The sequence below is a fragment of the Semicossyphus pulcher genome, unplaced genomic scaffold, assembly GCF_022749685.1.
Source record: "Semicossyphus pulcher isolate SPU_LCO1_2020_fin unplaced genomic scaffold, fSemPul1.0.p SCAF_13, whole genome shotgun sequence".
In the NCBI taxonomy this organism is placed as follows: Eukaryota; Metazoa; Chordata; class Actinopteri; order Labriformes; family Labridae; genus Semicossyphus; species Semicossyphus pulcher.
In genome coordinates, this window is record NW_027211637.1 from 9,011,199 (window position 1) to 9,029,692 (window position 18,494).

General features: G+C 38.9%; 1 protein-coding gene across 1 annotated transcript in view; it reads right to left on the minus strand.

Annotated features, from left to right (window-relative positions):
* Positions 1 to 18,494, minus strand: part of celsr3 (cadherin, EGF LAG seven-pass G-type receptor 3) — a 109,140-nt gene that overhangs the window by 21,291 nt on the left and 69,355 nt on the right. Inside the window, exons 15-21 of the mRNA XM_069660050.1 lie at positions 13,449 to 13,590; positions 10,927 to 11,047; positions 8,073 to 8,256; positions 7,057 to 7,158; positions 6,854 to 6,948; positions 6,120 to 6,329; positions 172 to 370 (exon numbers count right to left, since the gene is read on the minus strand). Coding sequence (XP_069516151.1) covers positions 172 to 370; positions 6,120 to 6,329; positions 6,854 to 6,948; positions 7,057 to 7,158; positions 8,073 to 8,256; positions 10,927 to 11,047; positions 13,449 to 13,590 — 1,053 coding nt within the window. The remainder of the gene's footprint in view (positions 1 to 171; positions 371 to 6,119; positions 6,330 to 6,853; positions 6,949 to 7,056; positions 7,159 to 8,072; positions 8,257 to 10,926; positions 11,048 to 13,448; positions 13,591 to 18,494) is intronic.

Genomic DNA, 18,494 nt, shown 5'->3' on the forward strand with positions numbered 1-18,494 from the left:
TTCTAGCTGATTTCACAGCAGTGATTTACAGCATAATGAGAAAAGCGCTGCAAATTGTGTGTTAAGATTAAGATTATATTACTGTGTTATTCCCTTTTATTGCGTCTGACTTGGCTTTTGTATCATGTCTGAATGTCTGTGACTGTGTGTGTGCAGTCATTCTGAGCTCACCTATGTTTGGAGAAACCAGAGCCACAGGGTTGAGGTAGGTAAGCTTCATGTTCTGGGCGAGATTCTGGGCGTACTGCTCCAGCAGCTCCGTCAGCTCGGCAGGACCACCACCCGGGATGTGGTTCTGACTCTGAGCGAGAGCCCGCCAAAGCCCAGAGGTACCAGGACCCAACAGCACACTGCAGCCCCGGACAATGTTCTGGATGATGCAGAAGATGAGCAATTAGAACATACAAATAGTTATAAATTCATAAAATGAACACATGTACACTTGTTTCTGAGGGGTCAGTGACCAGTGACAAGGAGAAATTACACAATATATAGATAGAAAAAGTAACAAATGTTTTAACATCCTAGATCAGGAAATCTAAATTTGTTTTTATAATAAGAGTATTACAAACAAAACTTTCTAGCAAAACGCTCTCATCAGGGACAGCTAGTTCTATAGTTATCTTATAAATGCAGAATTCAAACTTAAACAGTGAAGGTTGCCGTAAATGTCCCTCTATTACAGCAGTGTTTCTAATTCCAGGACTTTGGAATGAACCTGCTGGTTTGCATGTTGGCAAGGTGGATCTAAGCCTGGGAGAACAGGTGAGCACTGCTGTTGTATAATATAAAGCCAGCAGGAAGCTTGGACATCAATGCCAAACAGTTGAAACGACCAATTTATCAGTTGCTAAAAGTTTCCTCCTGAGGTTGGCCTCAAGTTTTCCTCTGTAAAGTAGATGATTGGAGAAGATGAGTCAGAGTTAGAAAGTAATAAAGAAGGTATTGTACAGAAAAGAAGTGATAAATGTTGTGACTGTTGCTCAGGGCAAAAAAAGGGACTACAGTCATGGTTGTAAAAAAAGAAAAGAGAAAGAAGTAACTTGAAATGGAGCCCAGGCTGGGGCTCTCCATTGATAATACACTGCAGCCCTGTAAAATATTGTAAGGACGCAGACACCTAATATAAGGTGTAAAAAAGAATAATATATAAACCCTTGTGTTAGGCTGCAGTGACCGGGGACAAAAACAGAGATAAAAACATCCACACAAGTCTTGACCTCAATTATAGCAAGTTTAACCACTGTGACATGGCCGTGTATGCTCAGTGCCCTCATTGACACGCTTTGAATTTAAATCTTGTGAGTCAGTATGGAGGTCTGATTTGGATAATCAAGAATGAACAGCCTTGCAAAATGTTCTGAACAAAAAAGGGTAATATCAGACAGAGAGAATGAGAGTAAAAATGCTCAATATCATTCCTTGCAGTCTGACTGCACCAAACCCAATAAAGCTCTGCAATAACTCATGATGCTCTGGGGAGAAAAAAATACACAAGAAAACCTTCAGACAAACAAGAAAAGGCTTTACAGTGCAGTATAGGAAGAATGCAGTGAATTGTAGAGGGACAGGAAGAGAGAATCAGAAACAGGAATTGCGGATAAGTGAGTGGCAAGGAGGAAGAAATGAAAGAGAATGAGGAAGAGAAAGATAGATAGAAAGAAGCTTATGTTTGGCTCAGAGATGCTGGAAAGAGCAAGAAAGGTAAACAAGAGAAATAAAGACAGGAGAGATGAGATGGAAAATGTGAGCCAGGGAAAGTGAGTCTTTGAGGCGAGTACAAAATGGATGATGTGTTGACATTTTAAGATTCCAATCCAAGCTTTTGTATAAATTTGTTGCATTTTTTTTCCTTTAAATTATGTATGATTTTGTTGCATCTTGTTTTCACCTATTATGCATGACATTTTTTACAACATTACGTTCCACTTGCTTTTGCTCTCTCCACGGACTGTTTATCCTGCATACGCCACAGCCTGCTGATGCGTGATCAATATTACTTGGAATACAAGCATAGTCCAAACGGAAACCAGAACACTTGCCATCCCTATAATCCACGTCCCTGCCAACAGATTCTACATTTCTATGTAGAATCTGTAAATAGAGATTAACACTGTGGTGATCAAGCATTGAAAATGTTGTCAAGGGTGTGTCACCTGTTGATTACTGAATAAGGGCCATTGTGCTTTGGTGATGATGTGATGCAGTTTATATATAGTACAGTGAAGAGATTCAGATTTATGTCAATTTAGAAATACAGCTGTGTTAACCTAATATCTTTAAAACGTACACCAATGCTCCCTGTGCTCTTTAAAAGTGGATTAAACATAAGTTTATATTACTGGCTTCCTCTGACTGTGTTCTTGTTTTCTTACATTACTCAGATTTATAATGATTGAGTATATCTCCATGAAACGTGAGGATTAATCTTGGCTGTAAACCAGAGCAGGCTGTACACTGCAGGAGCTCATAAGACCTGTGTTTATCCACTGAAAAGAAAAAGGGTAAAAAACAACTATCAGAAGGAAAGACGTGAGGAGTTTTAAAGAGGCAGCAGACGGGAGTACAAAGAGAGAAGGAGGCACAGGGCACACAAAGGCTGAATGAGAGGCAGCATGGATGACAGTCTGGAACATAATGCTTGCTGATCAGTTCAACAAACAAATAATACGTGCCAGTCAAACAGCATGTTGTCACACCCAGACTATTCTGCATTGAGATTTTTTTTTTTTTTTTTTTTTGACAAAATAGTTTATTTTTCAACCCTTTATTTATGCTGTAGAGATCCCACTTTGAACCATTATATTACAAACCCACTGTGCTGTACATTGTGCCATAATGAATGTCTAATGATTGTCAAAAAATGCATACAATCTCCCCTCATCTTTAAATACGTTTGGCACATTTTGTTATTTACCGCATGTGACATGGGCTCCCTCTGGAAGTGCTGTAGTATCCACATAGATAGGATCACAGCTGGAAAAATGAAAAGGTTTCATGTTCTTGCATTCATCACTACATTCCTGATGTGAAAACACTTTCCTCCCTGCCTCCCTTTGTTTCTCCTGCAGCCACAGGGCTCCGCTAACACTGCTTGGTAACTATAGTAACTGTGCTCTACATTACCTGTTCACTCAGCCTAATAGCTGCCGTTTAAAGTGAGGTGTCAAGTATTATCAGATATTAGATAGATATTATTTCTTTCATCGTTGAGAAAAAAAAATGGGCTTTGTGCCAGGATAAATCAGAGCTGGATCATTAACGCTATATTGTGAGTAGCAGGCAACCGGACTGTATTAGAGTCAGAGGTCGAGGTTTTTGTATGAGAAAATTTCGAGATGACAATAAAAATCCTTCCAGTGCTGAGGCGGCAACATATAGCTGCTTAATGCAGCTGTAAACCAGCTAACCACCTGTTACACCCTAATGGCAGTATTTCTGATTTGCTGTCAGGTGAAGTAATTCAGTGAAATGTCAGGCAGGAAAAGGTCTTCATTTCACTCACTGTAGGATGTCATTAATGCTACCGCTGAGTTGCTATAGCAACTGTCCTTGTTAGACAAATATGATGTATTGATGCCATAAAGCACTGCACTGTATTGCACTGGTGTTATATTTTTAAGTGGCCCAACAAAATGTTTGTTGAATACAGAGTTCAATGAATACAGACTTATTTAACATTGATAATACATTTAATTTCATGAACTAAGAAAGCCCCTGCTAGATGTGGTTTGTAAGAGGATGAGGATGGTGAAGGATGATGAAACAATCAAATCATACTATGTACTGTTTTGACATCCTTCTCTTTTGTTCACAGTGAAACAATCTCGGAACCCATCAGCTATCCTCTGAGACGATATAGCCTCTGGGGACAACTGTGAACATGTCGGGCATGTCCGGTTTAGCCAGCGATTAGCGACTTCCTTTTCCGTGTGTTGTATTGTTTACAGTCCAATTAGCAACTTGTGTTCAGATCAAAAGTGAAGCAAATTTCGCCCCTCTAGATATATCAGCAAAATAAACAGCATTTCTTGGTTCATTAAATCCCCTGGAGGAGCAACCACTCATCTGTTTCTGGTGAGTCTCAGTTTCACCTTAAATAGCAAGTTAGGAACCCGGTATTACTCGGAATACAAGCATACTACAAAAGTCCACGTAATTATTTTCACCTTAGACAGAACGTTCATACTCCTTATACTGAATATCAGGGGAAACACAGTAAATGAAGCTGTAACTACAAATGCAGGCACACCATGTGTTTTTACAGTTATGCAAATTAAATATTTAAAACTTGTTCTATCAAAGTGGAGTTTTATCTTCAAATTTCTACAGAAACTCATTGTAGCTGTATGATGAAGACATTATCCATGCCTTAGTCAGTTTCAGCACAGCAGGGTGTGTCTCCTTCTGCTTCACATGTAATCAGGTGGTTCAATCTTTCCTGTTAGCATAAATTATTAAATGCTTCTCTGTGTCAAATGTAGAAAAATGTGAGGGCAAAGAACTGCTTTTAACTGCCCACCATGACCCCTGTTGAATATGAATAAGTCACCTCCTGGCAGGATAAATGCAGCTCATTTATCCTGCCATCTAACTCATCAGCTAGAGACAAATGAATTCACATGTCAGGTAGTGGTAGATTAACATTCCTCACCAAAGAATGGAAATACTACTACTTCTAATACAACTATTATCACTGTTATTAGTACTGCAATGGTACTGCCAGTTAACAATGAAAAGTTGTGTTGTGTTGTGTTTGAATGACAGGGAGAAACATCTGACAAACTGAATGTGATCCATGTTTATATTATAATTCTCTTCTAACATATTGTCAGCATGCAGGGTGACAATTTCACATCACTGTTTCCACAGTGACATGCAATTTGTCAATTACTGACACAGACAAGCCAGTAAAATTGAAACTTTAGTTTAAAAGATAGTGGGGGTGTATTCTATATCTTGAGCCACTTACTTGTCATGTATGGACAACACATTTCTTGTCAGCTAAATATAACGTGTATCCTAAATATTCATAGCAAAAGCTGACATGAGGATGTCTGTTGGCGCCTTTATGTCAAAATGCCATCGTGTTAAAATGATCCCAGCTATTATTTCATCCTGTCAGCTTGTGCGTCCTCAGCTGATGCAGCCGTATCAGGTAAAATGAGACTCTGTCAGTTAATATGGGGAGATGACATGCAGCAATATTTCATGAGGTACTGCCGCTGCATTGCCGTAGCAACATTACCTCCCATTTTAGAAAAAAGACATCTTATTGTACTATCCAATCACTGGGTGTGTAGCCTATAAAGGTACAGTATATCAATCACATTTACTGTTCTAAACAACAGCAGTACTTTCTCTCTTCTGATAGACTATGTAGAAATTATTGCTGCAACATTCATATAGTTTGGAAGTCTGGTTTAGTCTAATGGATAAATGAACTTATCCATTCCATATCCATGCATTCAAATATATTGTGATGGCAGAAAATGAAACGGACACTTTTATCTTTACTATTACTATGCCTGCATGTCGATCAGCTTGTTGTTTACATTTTTCTTGGTAGTCATTCCAATTAACTCTGTTCAAAGCAGAGATGGCAGAACAGTGACAGTGATGAGTTGACACATTAAAATCAACAGCACAAACTAATTATAGGCTTCACATGTCACTATCTGGCCCAGCTTTCAAACAACCTTTCACAACTTGAACATCATTTCAATTTACCACCAACATCTGTTGTTTGCAATGAGATATGTTGACTGTTTAAAGACATCAAAACGTCAATGAAACTACCAATTAAACATCTTTCTAGTAATGTTAGTCTTATTTATTACACAGAGAGTAAATCTCCTGTTTCAATGAGAATGCTGCTGTCAACTCTTTTCTAAAGGAGCCTTTTGTATTTGAAAGTGAATCATCCAAGCAAAACTTCATGGCAAATATGTCTCCAAATGTTCCTGCACTTAAGGCTTCAGCTGCACACCTGCTCCCACTCCTCACCCGGCCCACCACTGAAATGCATAGACATACTGTATGACAAAGTATAAAGCGCAGAGTGGGTTTTTGAAACACTGAAGAAAAGAAAAGGTAAATGGTGCGTTAATTTTTTTTACCTCATTGAAATGTGCATCCTGGGTAGCAGTGAGTCCAAAGCCACTCTGTTGGGTCTCGAAGGTCAGGAGGCGGGACAGCAGTCGTTCTGCGATCTGCAAGTCATTGCCGTAGAGTCGGGCCGTTGCCTCGGTGACATCACGGAGCTGGTGTGCAAGTTTCTTCTCCATGATCGTGTTCAGCTCTGTTTCATTGCGCTCCAGAGAATCAAGCTAAACATACAGAGAGCATATACATGAAAAAGTGAAACTGTACACAAATTTGAGAATTACTGAGAAACTACACAACAAAATGTATATGTTCAGCAAAATGTCTACAGAAAGGCTTTGCATTATATATTATAGAGGTGGGACAAAATATCGATATGGCAATAGATTGTCCTCCTGACTGGCGCAATACAAATATTGATAGGCTGGCACCAAATATCAATACACTTCTGTTTTAATCGTAAACGTTGATCTTGAAGTTTCTGAATTTACTGGATGTTTTGAATTAACAAGTTAAGAACTAAGTTGTTGCGATGAGATGGTTTCAAAAATAGTTTGGATCTTAATAAGGTAAAAGATGTAAGTGCTCAAACCAAATGAAAGCACTTCCACAAAAAACAGGATGGGAAGGGGTTAACCAGTTTTACTTGGATCTTTGATTTAGGATTGGACATTTTCAGTTCAGGTAAAAGTGTTGTGACCCGTGAGAACATGTTTTTAAATGGTATAAGAGGAATAAATGTACACACAGCAGCATTGAGCTCCACAAATGGAGGTGAGGTGCAGTTGTAAAGGTCTGGCTCCAGCCATCCTCTCTCCACATCACAGTGTCTGATGGCAGCACCTGCCAGGAGGAGAGGACATCGTATCATTAAATGAGCTAATATATGAAACTGGTATAGGTTGTCCATCAGTATATCCATATCTTTGTAGTTTAATGCAGTGTACGGACCGACAGAGCCTTTGGGGCAGGGCACTGCAGCAGGAAGATTGAACTTGGTCCGAGGCCACCAGATCCCCTGAGTGATGGTCTTTGGACAGCCATCATAAATCACTGCAGATAAAAGAACATCATTAAAAATCATACTTATCAGATTGATGAACTTTTCAATAAAAAACATCACAAAAAGTCACAAATCATGTGGAAATGTTTATCCTTTGACTCGTAGAGAAGAAAATGAAATGACTGTGAGAGAATAAAATGCCAGCTACAAATTAAAGGAACTAATTACAACAGGGAAACTGGAGGGTGACAAAGCCACACCAGAGATAAAGACAGAAGACGTTAAACAAAAGATGAACATAATTAATTTTCTTTGTTATTTTAGGCTCTGACATAAGTTTGGTGATGTGATTTGAACCATTTTGCAAGACCTACAATTACATAGTCCTGATTAAACATGGTGGACGTGCCTCGTTTCATTCATGTCTGTTTGTCTTGATGGAATATTTACTTCGTTTAATGTTGGTTTTAATTCAAACTTGAAAACTGACTGTACCACTTGGCAAGGGATAAACAAAACAAAAAATGTAACAAATGACTTGGCTGAGAGAACAGCCCTGACAAAGCTTTAATATTGAATCAAGCCTTGCAAACTATTGTTCAAAAGTGGAACATTTCGTCAATAAACCACAAAGGAGCAGCAAGATAGCAACACAAAAATAAAGCAGATGTTAAGAAAAAAAAAAAAAATTTCATTACAATAAACATGTTGTTTTTTGACACATAATCTTGCTGCCTCCCACTAGGCTAGTTTTACATTATGAGGGAAGAACTCAATGTTGCAGTAAGATGCTTCAGGTTTTTTAAAATCCAATCTGCAGTGTCTGAGATGTGAACATGAGCACAAAGACGAATTACTAAATAAACCATGGAGCCCCCTGTTGGGTAAACAAGAGTGAATTTGAAATAAGAGACATGAAAAGTTAGATAAAATGTCTGAAACCAAGAAAAATAAGCATCCTCACCCTCGCAGCCTGAATTTGTGACCTCAGCGAATGGGTTGTCACATGAGTTGCACTGGCGACCAATCACGCCTGGCCTGCACTGGCACTGGCCTGTCTCTGAGTCACAGGACCGTGAGAAGGAACCCACCGGGTAGCAGTCACATGGCAGACAGGTGTCAGAGCCCCGTGGATGGTAGTGAAACTCCTGAATACACACACAAGGTATCACATAAGAAGGCACACAGATCAAACTCACTCAGAGGAATGTAAAATGTTACAGCGCCAAGAATAATGTCAGCGATCTCCACGGGCATAAGGGCAAGATTTATACAATGAGACAAAAAGAGGACACAGCTGTAACACGGAAATGAATACATGAGCAACAAGCATGCTTGATGTCTAAAAGAGCTAAAAGCAGAAATCAGTTAACTATTTAGCTCTTAACCTGTATACGAACATATATTAAACAGTAATTTTGAAAAAACAAAGATTGTGAGACTGTTCTTTAGAGTCCTGCTATACTCAAATGTGTGTTTTGCTAAGTGACCCTTCACTAAGCCCCTCCCTTGAATGGCCACTGTCCAATCCTACGTTAGCAACCGTAACTAGGCCTGTCAAGCTTTCAGAACAAAGAGAAATGCCGAAACGGTGTGCATATGGAATCATCAAGTCCGACAGCAGATATCCTCAAAGTTTAGAGGAGGGTGTCATATTTTTCTCTTTTCCGCAGCCGAACACGCGAGGACAGATGTCAGACATGGATTAAAAACCGTCAGCAGGTCTTCGCTTGCGATCCTGTCTGGCCTTCGCGACCACCCTTGGTTGGTGCCATTGTTGTGGCAAACTTGCCTGCAATATGCGAGCAATGTCCTGACGTGCTTTACACAAAATGTGTGGGATAATTTAGTCTTGCTAGCAATGGGCTAAAACATATTAGATAATGAAAGTTATAGGGAGGCATAACTAAACATTAGCTTAAAATAAAACAATATATTGACTTACACTGCTGTGCAAGAACATTGTTGTTCCTGTATATGATGGTCCTAAAAATGAATTGTCGTGGGGTGCGTGACACTTGCATTGGGACCGGTGAGCTTTTGCCTTGATTTTTATGTCCTCTTAATTCTCAACACTCCACTGACTATTATATTCTCTATGTAGTTTCAAATGCGTATTGTCGTCCTTTCTGTCTACTTCTCTCTGATATCTGGGAACTCTTTTCCCAGAAATTTGCTATTATTTCCCTTGGAACATCTCTCACTGTTATAGTTAAAACCACCATAACGTTTACATGCCGGTGCAAAAGCTTGACAGGCGTAACAACAGTAACCGAGGGGGGCGGGACTTAGCGAATGGTCAATTGTAACATCTCTTGGATGTTTGAGCTTCACTGTGGTAATGATGTTCATCTGCTGAAGATGAAACATTTCTCTGTGATCTCTTTAAATGTTAATTTAATCGGCATCTACAAACAAGATTTTTGTGACATCACAACTATTTTGGAAACAAATCAAGGTACAGTATTCAAATTACAATGCTGTATTGAGCTATTTATATATTCACAGCTATGGGATTTCTAAATCGGTAAGAACTAGATGTAATTTTCATAATTTCTATTATGGGGGAATCAAACATAAGACCAGGAGTTTGTGGAAAAACATTATTTTAATCATTGTGAATGTATTTATTCATGATGAATCATATCTGGAGAGGATATTTAAGGTAAGCTTGTAATTACCAAACAGAAAAAGATTATATCTGTCAAGACTGTGAACCTGTGGCAGCTTTATACAAGCAATAAGCTGTTTTAAGGGTGGGACAAGAACAGGCTACTCTTCTTTCAGCTCAGTTTTACAGTAAATAAGGTTTTGAGTTTTGAGCCTCAGAATTGCAGATGATTATCTCCTTAAGATAATTATCATAATAAATTAATTGTTGATGCAGCACGGATACATATATGCATGAAAGAGTACAACTACTAGCTTTCATTGTGTTCAATCCACACTGTGCATGGAGAGAGCCATTAAAAGGAACACTCTTCTATTAAATAGAGTTGTGTGAGTCAGTCTCGACCTAAGTGGTACGCATGTAAGCTAAAGAAAAAGTTCCTACATTTAGCATGAAAAGCATAAAACACATCTTCTTTTCAAGCTTCATATTATTAGAAATGACAGAACAAGAAGCCAAAGGGCACAAGAGAACATGTGGTTAAGTGCTTTGTTCAAGGGCGATATCAGAGATTAAAGATTAAGATCAAAGAAACGTCCAGCTTAGCCCGTCAGACCGTCACAATGTGAGATGATTACTGTGTGTCTGGGTTAAACCAAAGTGATCTATAGAGTTACACCACTGAAGTCCTTCTAATCCTTACATTATAATTATTCAATGTGAATGTGATGTAAAAAAATCAACTTTATACCAGCTGCTCAGTAACCACTCAAAAGTATAAAGCTCATTTCTAAGACAAATACAAGTTACTAAAAAGACAGAAAAATCCGCTCTGAAGGCTGAGAAACAGGCACTGTACTAAAATTGTTAATAACCAGCGGCTGTGCTATTATCAGTCTTGGTCGCGTTTTTAGTATTGGAGATTTATTCCTTAGCCAAGAGTAAAAACATCCTGAAATATATATGTACGTGGCATGTGAACATGCTCCTCTCGCAATGCTGTGTTCTTTTCGTTGTGTTGTTATTTAAGATGTCTTTTCTCATGGCATACAAGACAAATCTTTGTATAAACAAAGCTTCCTCTGTGATCTCATCTCTACTTAACTTATCTTTGTACACTGTGCAAAGTCACATACAAATTAGCTTCTCACCACAAATGCCCGAAAGTTGCCCTGCATGTTTGGGTGTTTGTGTGCTTCCTGGTTACCTTGCAGTGACATTGTCCGCTGGTCTTGTTACAGTTGGGGTCAAAGCCTTTATTGGTGTCACAGTGACACGGCCCACAGGTCGGAGATCCCCACCATCCCCTGGGACACTGGTGATCAATTCTACACGTAAACACAACAGCAGGGAGTTTAGTGTGGAGAAAACAAGCAACAAAGCAACAGACAATGTAGAAAACTTTTATCAGTTCTTCAAAGGAATTGTCTTTCCCTCTTATTTAAAACTAGATGAGAAAAATACTGCTTCAGGAGACCAGAGTGAGAAAGAGTGAAGAGGTTTGAGAGCTCAGGACAGACATGAGAGAAAAATAATGCACTTCAGTCATTATCCCAAACCCAGTGATGGACATGAATGTAATAAGACAACCTAAAAGGACTTCAATATTTTCCCCGTAGATCCATAAATTAAAAAAAATATATCATCAATAATTCCATATTTATTGACCAGCAACACAGTGGACAGTAATCCTCCTAAAGAGGATTTCCTCCACTTCCATAAACTTCTGGTAACCATCTGTTAATTAATTTAAAATCAGTGTGGGATTTAAACTGTTTTCAAAAACCGCAGAATTTCTGCTCCTGAGAAATAAGCCTCCGATTTTATCACTTTGGTTTATTGAACACGTCACTTAGCTCTTTCATTCTCCTTGCTCACATTTCAATTAATGTGCTATCTCGCTGTTCTCAGTGTCTAATGGATCACTGAGGGGAAGAACACTTCGCAAGGCTAATGCAGATTCTCGTGTGCATGTCTTTATTGCTCCTTATGGGAAGTTTAGCAGAGAGAAATCAGATATCAGTGATCCTAATAGTATAATAGGATCGACGCCAGAGATTTTTTATTACATCTCATGACAGAATTTACTTTCAAAATAGAGCCTCTCTTCCTTTCTGTGTATGTCTTGCTGCTTAAAAGGGCCGAAAGGCCATGATAAGAGAAGAATGTCCTGACTAATTATAAGAAGAAAAAGCAGTGACACTTCTGCAAGAGGTCTTTATAAATCTGTGGTTTTAGCACTTAATAGTCATGGAAATGGTCAAAAGCTTAAACACTGAAAAGTTCAACCTGTTATTAAAGATATTTCATCATGTTAGAGTAATAACTGATATAAGTGAGCCTTTTCTCCTTGATATACTATGCTTAAGGAAACAACTACTTTTTTTTGTTGTAGATTAGCATAAAATGCTCTTTAAAGTGAAAATCTCGAAGATTTTCATTTAAATGTCTGTTAAGTCACTATGTATATCAGTTAGTGACATGTTTTCCATCACCCAGCAGTGGTTGGTCTGCCAGAGAGGACAGGCGGAGCTAAGCGGCTGTTTTTCCGTTTATTCGGTTTTTAGTTTGGTGCGCATGGTTCATCATGGAGGAAGACGGGTCATGGCCGATACCATCATTGACTGCAGGCTCAGCAGAGTAGATTAGCGTCTGCAACATTATAGTTAGAAATATGGACATTTAAGCCATTGCATATTGTTTTTCATATTTTGTTTATTTTGCAATAACATTTAAAGGAACTGTGAACACTGGAATGACTATCACTGGATTCGCTTTGGAAAAAGAAGTCTGCGCGTCTGACCGACAACACCCAAACTCTGCATGTGGTAAAAGATAGGATGGTGGAAGGCCAGAAGACAAACCTCACTTTGAAATTTTATGCCACTTCATGTTTGATACTAAAAGCACAACTTTGGCACTTAAAATGGTCTCCATTAATAATATTGTTGTTAATTGATTTTAAGTTGATCCTCTCAAAGACTAAGGAAGTTAACATTTCATCACTAGAGTATAATGTATGCAATCAAGTTATCATAGAGCAACTTGCAAAAGATCTACTCGGGGTATTTCATGATTTTAGTGTCTTTGTTTCCACAAGTCCTCACAGAAGTTGATTAATGAGCCTAACTTCCACACTGAGTCTATTCATTTAAGATGAAAGGGGGGTAATTACAGGAGAAGTGAGGCAGAAGAAACACATCAGGGGAAATTAAGAGAGAGAAAGACTTGTAGACATATATTTCATCAGCAGCCGACAATGTGTGTCTTTGTAAAAAACACACTGCAACTAGATCAAAGAAAATACACACTCACACACACACACAGAAAAGATCATGGTGATATAAGTTTAAAGCTGTGTGGATTTCACAGGCAGGAAGGAAGGCAGGAAGGGGTAAGGTCAGGGTCACGCGCGCTTCACACAGTTTAACACACACACAGATAACCTCTATGTGTGTGTTTGTGGGTGTGTGTGTGTGTTATTACGTTAAGTCTACACTCATCCCACAGTGGATTACATGCAAGGCTGGAGATGTGGGACAACAAGGCAGAACTAAAGCTACCAACACACACATACACGCACACACACTTGAACGCAGCTAAGCTGGACAACAAGCAGCAATAAACAACATCAAAGAGCTTTAGTCTGTGTTGGCCTCTCACAGGTAAACTGTTGGTCAAATGTTGAGCCGATTGTGTGCGTGTGTGTCTGTGTGTGTGTAGATCTACCTGTGCTGGCAGTACTGTCCGTAGTGGTTGTCTCCACAGTCACAGATGTATCCATGGGAAGAGCTGGGCTTCCTGTGGCACTGAGCCTCGTTTTCACACGGGTTCAGATGGCACGCATCAGTGCAGCCTCTCCCATAGTAACCTGTAGGAGAGAGAGAGAGACTATATAAACACTAGCAGAATGTCAAGTTCACCATCAATATACAGTATTTCTGATAAGGTATCAATAAGGTTGACATCACTATGACTAATGCACAGAAGTTAAAAGTAGGTCTTGTCCTGTTATTGGGATTGGGCTGATAAAAAACTTGGTAAAGGTTAGTAAAAGGTTGGTTTTAGTTACATACAGAAAATGTGTCTCTTCTCATGCCTCTAGTTAAAATGAACTGTTTTAACATGCCTGGGACAAATACTTGAAGAGAAAACTGAAATGAAATACACTAACAATGAACAGTTTGAGCTCAATACAAACACTTCCTTGTTATGACGGGGGAAACAACACAATCAGAAGCGATTTGCCTCCTGTAAAACATCTTGGTGGAAGTACCCAATTACTACTTTTTCTGTTCTTTAACTTGAGTAGCATTAAAACACACAGTCAGTGATTCAATTTTTGTCATAGCTGCAGGGTTGAAACTTGAAAAGCCGCAAGTATTTTTACTCTCTTTAGGCATCAATATCACAGACTGACAAGAATAATCTGTTTCTGTTTAAGTTGTTACATTTAAAAGAATCCAGTCTTTCTCTCAAATTCACATACGAAGTATCACTTCCACCTGTGCTTTTTCAGAATAACTTCAAAAATGAAGTTGTTTCATGGGCCAGAATAATGCTGTTATATCAATAGCTTCTTCTATGAGCACTGGTGTTAAGTGACATTCATCCATATTCTATACTGCTTATCCTGTGGGGATGGAGCTAAAGGCGGGGTACAACTGAACTGGTCGCCAGTCAATCACAGGGCTGATACACATAGAGACAAATAACAGTGCACACATATGGGCAATCTTAAATAATCAATTAACCTAACGAGCATGTGTTTGGACTGTGGGAGGAAGCTGGAGTACCTGTAGAGAAGCCACGCATGCACGGGGAGAACATGCAAACTCCACACAGAAAAGCCAACTTTGTGTGAACCGGGGTTTAAACTAGGAACCTTCTAGCTGTGAGGCAACCATGCTAACCACTGTACTACCGTGCAGCCCCTTGAGTAACATGTGCATCCAATTTTCTTCAAAAGTCAGAACCGTTCTGGTTATTTGCACCTTAAGATTGAAAAGTTGATTTGACACACTTTTGTGCACCAATCATAGTTGTGGAACATTCAAAAGAAAACGTGATGATTGCATTTGGTTGCTTAACTTGGTATGTTACAGTCTATCTGAATAAACCACTGCGACACAGTCCTGATCAAGCTCATTGGCTGAATTTCTGAGTTAAGTTTAACTGTTATTAATAAGTAATGCCTTTTTTACTTAATAAAACATATTTTGAGCTTAAAATGGTTTAAGGGGCTTTACAGTAAACAACTTTGAGTTAATTGGACTACTGCTTGACATTAATATCAGAGAAGTACACCTGTTTGATATTCTACTCTTTCACCACAGGGAGTGATTTATTTTGAAAATAAATAATAATCACACAGAAATGTGAAAAGAAAAAAAATATGCATGCAGTCAAAACGTCTCTGAAGAGCTTCTCTTGCATTTACAACCATGAAATTAGAGCACAACAAAACAACTATTGAAATCTTAATATGCAGAACAGCGCTGTATTTCCCATCCGTGTAGCAGATATAATAACCTGTCACCTCACAAGTAAACATCTCACACATCAAACACAAACGTCACTTTCCAGACACACTGCTGCTGGGCCAACCACTGGAAAACAAGCCACAACTGTGCATTACAATGCTGCCATGCACTTAAACGTAAAACACATCTTCAAAGAACATAGCAATTTATTACAATTCAGCCACAAATGACACAAACAAGTGGCATCTGAGTGGAAATATTACACTCAGTAATGCGAAGTGCACAAGGAGAGGCTAAAATCTGTTTTTCTTCCTCTTTCATCAAATGTTTAAGTACAAACAAAATATTCCTTTTCTCAGATTTATCAATATTCTCTTCTTTCAAAATTATAACAATTACACAATCAAGCTGCACATTTATGCTTTTTATTTAAAAATGTTGCGAGTTCCCTGCACCAGGTAATAATAGTCCCCCATACCAGACCCAAATCTGTGATTGTGAAGAAGCATCTTTCTAGTACAAACAATTGTGCACAGAAAAGAATAAACATCAGGTATCACAAAAGAAAAAACAATTTAAAAAATGTAAAGTCATTTGAGAAAAAGAGTAAACACCTCTTAAAGATAATAGCACAGAAATTTGCCTCAGTAAAAAGCAAAGACAGCACACTTCAATGAGCCTCTTCAGCACAACAATGAACGACACACAAATTCCCAACATTCACTATAGTGTGCGCCGGTGCAGCACAGTAAACGAAGCTGTCACACACTTCAATGCAATCCCCAGACACTCCACACAAACACAACAGCCTCTTATATGGTAATACAGGAGAGCACATAAAACGCCTCTTTAATCTAATGACTAAAGCAGAGTGCTTCACACACTTTGGGGTGTATTTAGCACAAATAAAGAACGCCTTTCACCCAGACCTGCTTTTCATTTAAACACAACATAATTGTTGTATTTAGTCTTTTATGTACCTGTTATGTTTATGTTACCCGTTGAATTAAAATGATATGGGATTTAGCCACATCATTGGAGCCCATGTTTGGATGGAAATGGGAAAAAAAATCATAATAATAATAATGGATCTTTAACTGTGAATCATTATGATACAGCTGACATTGACACTGTCTTTCCCAAGGACACTTCGACATGTGACTGTAGCAGTCAGGGATCGAACCCCCAACCTTCCGGCTGAGAGACGACTGACTCTACCACTGAGCCAGAGCTGCCCCAATTGCCAAAGAGTTTGCACATTTGTCGTCTTTCTAAACTTAATAAATAAATAATTGTTCACTCGTAATGAAGTCTCTCCTGATTGAACTGCTTTCTAAGTCTGCAGATATGCCGGCTCCACCTCTATATTTCTGCTCTGTAGGCTGATAATATTGTTTGCTTTAACAGCTGCCAATTATGTGATGCTGCTGCTGGCTGACTGATCATTACACTCCATGTAAACAGTTTTGCCTGCCGTGCCATTACGTGTCAAGAGGTGCCAATGTGCACGAAATGGAGTGGACCCTCAATGACTTGAAAAAGCTGCAGTGGGGTGACGTAATTTGCTCTCCCTATATGTATATTTACTTGATATATGTTTAGGTTCTCAAATTTGCCACAAAGAGATTTAACAAATGTGGTCTTATTTCCAACACAGTGTGTCAGAAATGTGCATAAAATACTGCTTTCACTTTCAAATGATCTTTTTGAGACACTGCATAACATGAACATTCCATTTGCACTTAAATCCTCACAACTGCTCAGAGACAAAAAATGTTAATATTCAATTGAAAAACAACCAGCTGATCAAGTGAAAAACAGAGAACAAAGTTATCTTTCCAACAGGATATTACATTTCACTCAGCGTCACACTGATCACTCAGACATTCTCACCAACAAAAGTCTCTCATACGGTCTTCTGCTTTCAGGCCGCCTTTCAATCTAACAGCAATGAATAGAAAGACGTTTTCTATAGATCGAAGAGGGGCTGAAGAGTGTTTGCTGCTTGTTGAGGTCTGCATTCCTCCCTTTGGATCTGAAAAATATGTGTGAGGTCTGCCTTCATGCATTCATCTATAGAAAATACTGAATCCTCTCAGCTTCTCAAGCCTGTGACCTTGGCTGCAGCTTTAGACACACACAAGGGTTCCAACAACTCCTTTTCTTTAAATATCTCTCTCTCCGTCTCTCTACCTTTATTCATTCTTTGCGAAACTGCAAGCCCACACATATTGTAATTTGCAAAAAAAACACACTGGCCTCGATGTTTTCCGCGTCCTCAAACCTTCATTTTTTTCATTTAATTTGCCCTCTCTTCCTCCTGCTGGAAAATATTTCATGTATTATTTCAACAGAAGAGTGAAGGTAATCACAGCTATTGTTCCATTTCCAATTTCTTTGTTACACAATTTCTTTTCACCAACATGCAGACACACACAGGTATGATTAAAGGATCCCACACACACACACACACACACACACACGCACACACACACACACACAGGCAACATTCTGCCTCTCTTTTTGTTCTCTCATGATTCCCAACTCTCTGTCTCTAACTCTGTTGTTCTTCTCTGTTGCTTTCACAAACACACACACACACACAGAAACACACACACACACACACACACACTCAATAATCGTCTATCCGCCCTATACATCTTTAGACTTTCACCATGGCAACTGACAGAGAGAGGCGACGACAGCCTTGGCTGTTTTCAGACTCTTATAATGACAGTGGCCTTGTCACAACAATATTGGAAAGGGAGAGACAGATTCTTGAGTTTGTGAGAACAAAGAGCTGTAAATCAAACGTGTGTACGTAGCTTCTTATATTTTACAGTCAGAGTCCAGTAGCGTCTTTGACAAGTTTTGGCTCTCGAGCTATACACTCATCCAGAGTGACTCACACCCTCTTGTCTGGCTTTAGACCCTTTATTGTAACACATCATCAACTTGATTTCTCCAGATGACATCAGGAAGAAAGATGAGTCATGTGTTCACTGAACCATCCATTTACCCTTCGTGCATCCAACGGTCATCTTTCTGACAGTTAAATATTGTGCATGTCAGAAATATCTCAGAATAATTTGCTGGTGGGAAAACAGTATGATTGCAGTGAGCATTGAGTTTAACATGTTATTGGAAAGTGATTGCTCACAGTGGTGAACTCCATACAACCATCATCTTGTACTTTTTACTTCATTGTTGTGGTTTGACGCCAAACTTACTGTATGTTTGCAGCAGCTGTTTTCAGAAATAAAGCTCTAGAAACCCACAGTATGCTACCTTC